Source organism: Rhinopithecus bieti, unplaced genomic scaffold, assembly GCF_001698545.2.
Source record: "Rhinopithecus bieti isolate Rb0 unplaced genomic scaffold, ASM169854v2 scaffold_26977, whole genome shotgun sequence".
NCBI lineage: Eukaryota > Metazoa > Chordata > Mammalia > Primates > Cercopithecidae > Rhinopithecus > Rhinopithecus bieti.
In genome coordinates, this window is record NW_016812360.1 from 620,184 (window position 1) to 631,723 (window position 11,540).

At 39.9% G+C, this 11,540-nt stretch overlaps 1 protein-coding gene across 2 annotated transcripts in view; it reads left to right on the forward strand.

Moving 5' to 3' along the window:
• Window positions 1-11,540, forward strand: part of C7 (complement C7) — a 77,949-nt gene that overhangs the window by 46,721 nt on the left and 19,688 nt on the right. For both annotated transcript variants that reach the window (XM_017896006.1, XM_017896005.1), the window contains 5 exons: window positions 498-664; window positions 3,236-3,464; window positions 4,649-4,820; window positions 7,267-7,354; window positions 9,815-9,947. In XM_017896006.1, the coding sequence (XP_017751495.1) occupies window positions 498-664; window positions 3,236-3,464; window positions 4,649-4,820; window positions 7,267-7,354; window positions 9,815-9,947 (789 nt within the window). The remainder of the gene's footprint in view (window positions 1-497; window positions 665-3,235; window positions 3,465-4,648; window positions 4,821-7,266; window positions 7,355-9,814; window positions 9,948-11,540) is intronic.

Here is an 11,540-nt window from a genome sequence, read left to right on the forward strand (position 1 = left end):
TATATATATATATGAGAAAACCACCAAAATAAAATAAATATACCTTAGTTTTTAGAGCAGTTTTAGGTTCACAGCACAGTTGAGTGCAAAGTACATTGAGTTCCTGTATATCCTCTGCTCCCACACAGGCAAAGCCTTCCCCACTGAAAACATCTCCCATCAGAGTGGAACATTTGTTACAGTGGATGAACTTACATTGACACATTGTCATCCAAAGTCCATAATTTACATTAGGGCTCATTCTTGGTGTTGAGCATTTAATGACTTTTGACAAATGTATAATGACATGTGCCCACCATTGTAGTATTATACAGAACAGTGTCACTGCCCTGAATATCCTTTGTGCTCTGCCTATTCATCCCTCCCTTCTTCCTGGCCACAATTTGTCTTTTGACTGTTTCCATAGTTTGACTTTTTCCAGGATGTCACATAGTTTGATAGATTTTTTCTTAATACTCGATAGACTTTTCACTTTTCATTTGCTTTCTTCTGTATAGGAACCCAAAACAATGTGTTGCGAGGAGACCCGTTCATCAGAGGGGGAGGTTCAGGCTTCATATCTGGCCTTAGTTACCTAGAGCTGGACAATCCTGCTGGAAACAAAAGGCGATATTCTGCCTGGGCAGAATCTGTGACCAATCTTCCTGAAGTCATAAAACAAAAGGTATATCATGCTTTGTTTAAAGCAATAGGAAGCTGTCATGTTTATTTGCATGAGGAAAATGAAGGTGGTTAAATCAAGATGGTTAAACAGACATGGCTGTAATTAGCATTTTCTGTATCCCAATTATATTTTGTAGAGTAAAATGAATGAACACATAATAATAAGAAACAGAAGGTGTGTTATTCAATTTCTGTTGCAAATGTTAAATGTCTTGAAACTTCCAAGAGAAATTAATGACAAAATTTGCATTTTTAACTTTTGATCTAAGTTTGGTTATGTTTTCCTTGGTCCCTAATTCAGAGGAGTTATAGATTCTTGCAAGGGGAAGGCATGTAGGTTTGCCTTCTGTTATGTTCCTATCACCTTTCTTTGTGTGGCCATGGCTCGTGGGCTCCTGAAGTCATACAAATTACGATAGTAACAAGTTGGCTGGCAGAATTTTAAGATGTTTTATTGTTATCATCAGTTCTTTTATACTGCAACATACGTGTTTCTAAAAATCATTGAGCTATGCAAAATTGCACAATAAAGGGCTTATAGAAAAAAAAATCAGGTTAGAGACACAGCACTGAAATTTATCATCTGTGACACTCATATGAAAAAGATAGGTGCCAATAAAAATAGTTGCCTGGTTTTATACATGTTAAAATATTAAAAATGTGTCTATACTACAATAAGTGTGGTGCATTACTTAGAAAAAGACCTGAAGCTTTCTGGGTGCTAGAAGGGTTACGGCTTGTGAGTAACCGTGAAGTGGTAGAAGAACAGCAGTCAGAAACCCGACAGACATTTGTAACAGCAGATGTGAACAGGTATAGTTTATAATGCAGGAAGTGAACTAACATAGATGTTGAGGGGTGTGTGAGTGTCTGTGTTTGTCCACGCACATGAGTACGCATGAGTTTTGTGTATTCCTGTGTGGCTTGTTTCAGCTGTATGAAGCATTTTGTGTTCACCCTGTGTTTCATGTGGACATAGTCGTACATAAGAAAACCCCAAATCTGTGCTATGCTCAGAATTTTCACAGTATATCCATCTCAATGGAAAAAATTCACCTTATCAAAACAAACATTATAGCAGAACCGATTCTATGATCTATTCCCTGTGTGAAAGTCAATGTCCCAGGCAAAGCCTGATTTTCAGAGATACATTTTATAAACTCAAAAATTGCAATAGGTCCTCAAGTACCCTCCTAACCCCCATACAGTACCCATTGGTTTCCAAATACGGGTGAGGGAGGGAGGATGAATTTTTCCCAGAAAGTCTTATCTTAAAGGACCATCTGTTAATATTTAAAATGGCCTATATTCATTGTCAGCATCCCATACAAATCGTTAGAAACTCTTGATTAGATTAAATTATTGATTAGAGAAAGACACATGTTCTTTAACAGTGTCTATGTACTTTTCCACATAGGACTATAATTTTTCATATTTATGCTAACTTTTTAGCAGGGCAAAAAAGGAACAGAGAAAGAAAAGGCACTATGTAGGTACAGGTATATGACTATGCAAAGCCATTGTGTTCGGAAGAGCTTGGGCTCTCAGGAACCAATGGTGCGTATCTCTTCCCGGTTCAGGCACCATGGTGGTAGCCTGAAATTGACTATGGTGAGAGTAGCTACACTACAGAAACTGGTACATCCTACAAAGCAGAGATGTTTTTGTTCCTGGGAGAGCAGACTGTTAAAGTTGAGTTAGTACATCTGTGATTTCAAAGTTGCTTTGCTTCTGAAATAGCCAACGCAGAGTAATAATGTTTACCTGTTTTAAATTTCTCGTTGAGGAAAGAATCCATGATTTCCACTAAGAGATACGTTAAATCTCTCAGTCAGGAAATTTAATTCTAAATTTAATTTCATTTGCTTCTTTGCTGTAATTTAAGTACATTTCCTTTTCTTCTGTCTTCAATAGGGGTGGTAATGTATTATCTTCAAAATAATCTTCCATTAACTAGAAAATGAATGACCTGTTTTATTTTATTTTATTTTATTTTATTTTATTTTATTTTATTTGAGACAGAGTTTCACTCCCGTTGCTCAGGCTGGAGTGCAATGGCACAATCCTGGCTCACCGCAAACTCTGCCTCCCAGGTTCAAGTGATTCTCCTGCCTCAGCCTCCTGAGTAGCTGGGATTACAGGCATGAGCCACCAAACCTGGCTAATTTTGTATTTTTAGTAGAGACGGGGTTTCTCCATGTTGGTCAGGCTGGTCTCGAACTCCCGACCTCAGGTGATCCTCCCTGCCACAGCCTCCCAAAGTGCAGGGATTACAGGTGTGAGTCATAGCGCCTGGCCTGTTTTTTTTTTCTTTTTTCTTTTTAATCTTATGTATGCACAAAAGATACATAAAAAATTCTTCCCCCGTCTGACCCGAATTTTCCCTAAGTTTGTCTTGATTTTGTTGCAAAGAGAGTGCACTGTTTTCTTTTGTATTTGAATAAAAAACAATTGTAACAAACTTAGCGGTGGCTTTTGATTTTGTTTTAATGAGAGTCGTACCTAAACATGAAAAGCAAAATATTCTTGCCTAAATTGCTGATTACTGACTATGATGTCTTTATTTCTATAGCTGACACCTTTATATGAGCTGGTAAAGGAAGTACCTTGTGCCTCTGTGAAAAAACTATACCTGAAACGGGCTCTTGAAGAGTATCTGGATGAATTTGACCCCTGTCATTGCCGGCCTTGTCAAAATGGTGGTTTGGCCACTGTTGAGGGGACCCATTGTCTGTGCCATTGCAAACCATACACATTTGGTGCAGCGTGTGAGCAAGGAGTCCTCGTAGGGAATCAAGCAGGTCAGTGGGGTGAATTTTCTCTAGTCACCCTGTACACACTGAAAGGGAATTACCTTGTTTCTCTGCTCCTTGAGATGCTTCATCTTTGAAGAGATGAAGTCTCAAATGAATTTGGAATCCTCCTTCCCTTTCCTACTTTCAGATTATAGCTACTGTGATTAAGGCTCTTTGCTGTTATCTCTATTTATCCATCTGAACTAACAGCCCCACTGTGCCCTCCACTTCCCATTCTCTATTGGAGGAGTTACGATTAAAACACCTTCATCCTCTGTAATTGTCTCAATAAAATTTTGCTGTAACAAAGGTCTGTGGAATTTGTATATTTGCATTGCCTAAACTTTCTGATGGCATGATCTTTGAAACATTTCTATTTCTATTCTGTATGATGTACTATCAATCACTCACAAATATTTGTTGAACATCTGCTTTGTGCTCTACAGTGTACATGGTGCTTCAAGCACTTGGTACAGGGCTATGTGAAATTGACTTTATGAGTAGTCAAAGTGTGACTACAATCTATATACTTTTGTTTCTATATTTATTTACATGTCTCTCTCTTCTAGAACACTCATTACTTAAGGTCAGGGTTGTTTGATTCCTTTCTTTTTTCCCAGAGCTTGACAAAAGGCTTGATTCGTAGAAGTCACTAAATGAATGATAAATGAATAAATATAAGACTAGACTAAAGAAGCTTATAGACAAGCATTACAAAGGCATCTTTATCCCCAAATGTCTCTCCAAGTGGCCTGTTCTGGTAAATTAAAATTGTACAACTGAGATTCATTCCTTTGTGGCTTGGATTTCCTCTTATCTGTTAAAATGGAAGCACCCCGTTCTGCTATCTAATTAAATAGAATGGTAACAGATTTCCTGCCCACCTCCATTCACTGTTGTGAGAAGTAAATAAATGATACAATGTACATAAAAGTTCTTTGAAACAGTTGTAAAATAATCAACAAATAAAGGATATTATTGCAAGAGGTTCACTAAGGCAACCTTAATATGGACATTCCTAGTCTATGTGTAGAGCCATTCTGAACATTGTAGAAAACCTCAATGAAGGTGAAGGTAATCAATATCCAGAATGATCTCTTCCTCCAGTTAACTTGTTAGCAGGAAGAATAGCACTAAGTTCCCAAGTCCTCTTTAAGAACTTATTGATCAACCTCTTTCTCATCTTGTAGGAGGGGTTGATGGAGGTTGGAGTTGCTGGTCCTCTTGGAGCCCCTGTGTTCAAGGGAAGAAAACAAGGAGCCGAGAATGCAATAACCCACCTCCCAGTGGGGGTGGGAGATCCTGCATTGGAGAAACAACAGAAAGCACACAATGTGAAGACGAGGAGCTGGAGCACTTGAGGTAATGGAGACCCGACCCCCTGGCAGTTGCATAGAACACAGTGCCCTCTTCAGTTAGCGTGGAACACACGATTGCTGCTGTGGAGAGATAGAGAGATAAAGAAGTTAAATGGCTATTTTTACCAGGGACTGCTTTGTCCCTTAGCACTAGGGTGAGTTGAAGGAGCTTGCTCTATGTGCTTCAGGTTTTCCTGAAACAAGTGTTACAAAAGGCTGGGTAATTGGGAAGTAGTCCAGCTGAGTGGATACGATCATTCAATCATTTGTTTTGGCCACCTACTTGCTGTGTGACCTTGGGCAAGTTACTGGCCACATCTCTAAAATTAGCGTGATAATAGCAGATAAACTGATACTAAGATTATCTGTTTATTGTTATTGTCAGAATTAAATGAGATTAGCACCCAAAGTGATTACTAAGCATTCATTAAAGTTTGTATTACTTTTCAGATATACCATTCTTACTCATTTATTTTTTGGATTAAGCATAGAGCCAGTTGCTTGAGATGGAGAATATCTTGGTGGGTGAACCCAGTAGCCTGGCACTAACTTCCCATTTGTCAGGACCTTGCAAAACCCATCTCAGAAATGCTCAGTTGATGAATCATAGCCCTGGGTCAGAATTCTTTATGCCGCACTCTACATTCTCCTTAGTAATTTTTGCAGACTGGAGTTGGCAATATGTTCTAGTAAGATAATTCGAAGGTCATGTGAATTGAAGAAAGAGATGAGGTGTTTGGGTATCTGGTAGAAGCATAGGGAGGTGGGAAGCCTTATTCCTAAATCTTCAGTGCCTTGTAATCCAGCATTCATCAGTATATCTTGACTGAGGAAGCTGACAAGCATGTGAATTATGGTGGGAAGAGGATGCTGGCTGCTGTGCTCATGTTTCTGGGAGGATGAGGGTCTGGGAGGAGATCTCTGAGAGGATGCATTTTTCCTGCTTTTCAACATAAAGCTAGGAGGAGAGGCACATCCTAAGAAAGGCATTGAAGAGATTTTTCACTCTTGGTGCTCAGGGGAGGGGAAGTGTCTTCCTTCTCAGTACGAATAGGAAAATTAAACTTGCCACAGTTTCCTCAGAGTGTGGCAAGATTATAAGGAACTCAGCTGAGAAGGAGGCCACACTCCCAGTCTATTTGTACTGCTTTCTCTCAGATTTTGTGTTTCTGGAGTGGAGATAATATTAGTGTTATTTTGACCTTAGAGGCAGTCTTGAAAACCATTGTTTAATGACAGATGTCATCGTTATCAGTATCTTTATTACAAGCTCCCTCAAGAGATGGTCATAGTGATGGTAAAGTGTCAGGATTGGCATTTGTGGGATGATATTAGGACTTCTGTTCTCCCATCTTGCTTTTACATTTAAGATTTACTCCAAGCCTTACTAAAACTTGCCTTCACCAAATAATGTGCTTTCAGTTATATACGTTCAGAAAAAAATGTAGACACTAAGACTTCCTATTTCTCTGTTGCCTTGTGAGAGGTAGACGGTGCACAATTGTAGGAGCCTAATTGACTAGACGTAAATCCAGCTTTGATATTTATTAGTTCATAATCTTGGACAAGTTATTCAAACTTTCTGTGCCATTGTTTTTTCCATGTATCTCATGGTGTTGCTGTATGAATTGAGATAATGCACATGTGCAGAGCAGCTGCCATGGTGCCTGACATATAGTAAATGCTTAGTAAAAGGTAGTTATAATTTTGTGTTACCTCTCTTTTGGGGTCACCAACTCTAATTAATTACCTTCTTTTTTTTTTTTTTGAGATGGAGTCTCACTCTGTCACCCAGGCTGGAGTACAGTGGTGGGATCTCAGCTCACTGCAATCTCTGCCTCCCAAGCTCAGGAGGTTCTCCTGTCTCAGCCTCCTAAGTAGCTGGTATTACAGATATGCATCACTGTACCTGGCTAATTTTTGTAGTTTTAGTAGAGATGGGGTTTCACCTTGTTGCCAGGCTAGTCTCGGAACTCCTGACCTCAGGCTATCTGCCTGTCCTGACCTCCCAAAGTGCTGGGATTACAGGCAGGAGCTGTCGCCCCTCATCCAATACCTTATTTTCAATACAGAATTAATTCTGTATTAAATGAATTTCAGACCCAAACAGCAAGAGGAAAAGTAGGTTTTGAAGCAGATGACCTCTAGGAAGCAGAAAGTACTATGTTGGCCAAGAGACTTTCTTTTTCTTTTCATTCTTTCTGTTTGTTTTTCATACTACTGACCCAGCAGCTGTGGAAATCACTGTCTTTTGTTAGCTTGAGTTTATGTTTGAGTTTTCTACCACAGGATGTAAGCACATATTTGGTTCTAAGAATGACAGAAATATTACACCAATGTACTTACATGAATGGAGTTCCTTCAGATACAAAGGAGAAATCCAATGTAATGCAAAATAATTATTATACTGTGCAAATCAATCACATTAATTCCTTTTTTGTTTCTTCCAGGTTGCTTGAACCACATTGCTTTCCTTTGTCTTTGGTTCCGACAAAATTCTGTCCATCACCTCCTGCCTTGAAAGATGGATTTGTTCAAGTTGGTTATGAACGATATTGTTTTCCTTTATAATGCTCCAACTTCTATCTCTCTACTGAGCCCATAACCTATTCTCTTCTTTCATGGTGAAGCTGTGCAAAAAATATTTTATATGTGCATATTAGTTTTAGTGGTGAGGGTTTTAGTGTGTGACTTTTTTCTTTGGCCCAAGGTGATCTGAACTCTGCAGAAGGCAGTGTATCTTCTGTGGTGTGGGAAATCAATACTGCCACTCAGTGAATCAAAAATGTAATCATGCCAGAGGGCTGCTAAACATTGCCACTGGAAACACCAAACTGCGAATCTACAAGCTTACTCTTTAACTTACAGAACTTCTCTTATTTTTGCCACTGAGAGAAGGCTTCCCCCCCCCCGCCCATAACTGTAGGCCCTGGGATGAAGTATTAGGTTTATTCCAGGAGTCAATAAGACAGTTAGCTAGTGTCTAGTGAGATATGCATCATTCTACTTTGAGCAATTGAACTTTCCTGTTCAGGAAAGAAGAGTAGTCATCTGCCATTTGTCATTCTAGGGACTTTTGTTGTTCTTGGCTTTTGGGACATTTTAGTTAATGCTACTCTCAGTCTTTATGATGAGGCTTTGGCCTGAAGCCCCAGTGGTGCCTTTTCATGGCTCACACAGGATATTGTTCTTGAGGACTCTCTCTATGTTACCAGCACTGCTTTGCTCACGAGGGATTTTGCTTTTCAAATCTCAGGCCCTTTACCATGCCTGAGAGAGAGAGAGAGAAAATGAACCTAGCATCTCTACCACCCATTCTGTCCTACCACAGTCACCATAATTCATGGAGTTCTTGAATGTAACATATGCTCAGAGAATAGGCCAAGCAAACTCATGCACGTTAGCAAGCCATGAGGCTGCTGTCCCCAACTGCAGTGCACATGGTGTCGTTTTAGGAGCCAAGAGTCTCAAATATTGCTCTATGGACTGGCTGCATCCGAATTACTCAGGGAACTTAAAACTAGAGATGATTGTTTCTCCCTTGTCCTCCACATTTTCTGATTTGATAGGTTGGGAGTAGAGCCTGAGAGTCTATTTTTTAATTTCTACAAGTGATTATGATATACAGCCATGTTTGTGCACTGTTGAATCAGACTTCCTCATATAAAAGTTTTTGTTTTGTTTTTGCAAGGTAGAGGAAGGAATAGGATCATGAGTCAAAAGAGAAGATGTGCTCCTCCCCATTTCCCTCAAACCTCAGCATCAACCTGGCCCATTCTGTTTCCTACTAACTTCCATGATTGAGCCAGACTGGGCCAGGAAGTGCATACTGACAATGGGAAGGAGATACCAGGAAATCTTGTTTAATCCCTAAAGCAGAGCTGGTCAAGGCCTGAGCTCTAAGCCCTCTCCTAGGCTTGAGTTTTTTCACCATCCCCTTGGATGGAAGAGAATGAGAAGGGTAAGGAAAGAGAGACCCCGAGTGAGTATGATTACCCTTCATTCCACCCCGAGGCTCAGACTTCAAATTCCTCCTTGCTTCAACATGAAAGCTCACTTCCTGGCATTATAGGCTAGTGAAATGTTCTTGAATCTAACCCAGCCCCAGCAGCATTCCATACATATGGTGCGGAGTAGGAGGTTAGGATGGGAGAAGATCAACATTATGCTTCCCCTGAAAGTTATCAGCGAGAAAGTTAAACTTTCATGAACATACTGATTGGACTGGAAAATTTCTGGGTGTTCATGCTGGCATTTTGTAGGCAGTATTGTCAATGAACAGCTCATAATACCTTTTTTTTTTTTTTCAGAGAGTGACGGAGTCTTGCTCTGTCACCCAGGCTGGCATGCAGTGGCACTATCTAGCCTCACTGCAACCTCTGTCCCCCGGGTTCAAGTGATTCTCATGTCTCAGCTTCCTGAGTAGCTGGGACTACAGGCATGCACCACCATGCCCTGCTAATTTTTGTATTTTTTATTAGAGAAAGGGTTTTGCCATGTTGGCTGGGCTGGTCTCGAACTCCTGACCTCAGGTGATCCACCTGCCTGGGCCTCCCGGAGTGCTAGAATTACAGGCATGGGCCACCATGCTCGGCCTGGTAATACCTTAATATGAAGAGCTGACTGACAAAGATGTTCTCCAAATCTGATAAAGAGCCGATTTTTCCTAAAAGTAAAAGGAAAAGAAATTAATTGGAGAGTGTCCAAATAATTTTAATAGAATGTAATTTTAGTAGAATGCTTAGTATAGTCCTTAGCATTTTGGGAGCAATCAATACATTATAGACAGTGGTATTAATAGTTTTATTTCAATGAATGGTGGTGCTAGTGTTATTGACTATATAGAGGAAAATGTTTTTATGGACACTTTTCCGAATCAGTTATTTAAATGCGGCTTGCCTGATGATTATGATTTATAGACCAAATGTACGTAAAGAAAACTTTTGTTAATGCAAAATAGACAAACACTTTCCTTTTCCGTCTTTTACTTTTGTTTAGGATGAAGGTACAACGTTTCCTGTGGGGAAAAATGTAGTGTACACTTGCAATGAAGGATACTCTCTTATTGGAAACCCAGTGGCCAGATGTGGAGAAGATTTACGGTGGCTTGTTGGGGAAATGCATTGTCAGAGTGAGTGGTGTCAGTTGTATATAATTTAAGATGAGAAAATTACGTGGAAGAGAATGAATCAAGATAAATAACACTCACCATATGGCCCATGTGTTGGCCTTCCTCTCCTGTAAGTCTGATATGATCCTGTTCAAGTTTTAGAAGCCACTTGAATAAGCCCTCCGCCTTCTCTAGTTGGTAATGTTTCCATTCAGTGAGGTCAATTTTATTGCAATATAAAACTTTCTGGTGCAAATTAGGATAGGCTAGGAAACTCTCTTTAGATGAAGACCACAAGGATATTCTTTAGAGTTCAGTTACTCAGGATGTACCACAATCAATCAACTTTCTTAAATGCTTTGTATCCTATTCTGTTTGGAGACAGGCATCTGAATAATAGCTTCTGCATGCTGCACCACCCTAAAACTACTCTGGCTTCCATCTCACTTGCAATATAAGTTTGTCAGCAAATGAATAGGCCAAGCTGTAGGGATACATTTTTCCTAAATCAGTTGCTCTGTGCTATATGAGGAAAGCCCTAGTGTACACACACACATATATATATTTCTCCCTTTGGGAATATACCTATTGTGAAATTTCCGAGTAATTGGGTATTGATACATTGGGTATATATACATTTAGATTTAGTGGAGGCTGCCAGCCTTCCAAGTGGTTGTACTGATTTACATCTCTAGCATAATCTGATAAGTCAAGATTGCTTTATGTCCTTACACTTGATAGCATCAGCCATAGTGGTCAGTGTATAGTGAGAGATATATATATATATGTGTGTGTGTGTGTGTGTGTGTGTGTGTGTGTATATTTGTTTTTTTTTTTGGAGACAGAGTCTCACTCTGTTGCCCAGGCTGGAGTGCAGTGGTGCCATCTCAGCTCACTACAACCTCCACATCCCAGGTTCATGTGATTCTTGTGCCTCAGCCTCCCGAGTGGCTGGGACTATAGGTGTGTGCCAAAACACCCTGCTAATTTTTTGTATTTTTAGTAGAGACAGGGTTTCACCACGTTGACCAGGCTAGTCTTGAAGTCCTGAACTGAGGCAATCCACCCATCTTGGCCTCCCAGAGTGCTGGAATTATAGGTGTGAGCCACTGTGCCCGGCCTATTTTTATATTTTTTTCTAATGACTAATAATGTTAAGCTTGTTTTCATATGTTTGTTGGCCATTGGTTATATTCTTTGGAGAAATGGCTGCCCATGTCTTTTATCCATTAAAAATAATTGGTTTGCCTGTCTTTTTCTTATTTTTTAATTTAATTTTTTATTTAAAATTTTTTTTTTTATTTCCATAGGTTTTTGGGGAACAGATGGTGTTTGGTTACATGAGTAAGTTCTTTAGTGGTAATTGTGAGATTTTGGTGCACCCATCACTCAAGCAGTATACACTGTACCCAATTTGTAGCCTTTTATGCCTTATCCCCTTCCCACCGTTTCTCCCTAAGTGCCCAAAGTCCATTGCATCACTCTTATGCCTTTGCATCCTCAGAGCTTAGCTCCCACTTGTGAGTGAGAACATACAATGTTTGGTTTTCTTCCTTCCTTCCCTTCTTTCCTTCCTCCCCTTCCTTCCTCCCTCCCTCCCTCCCTCCCTCCCTC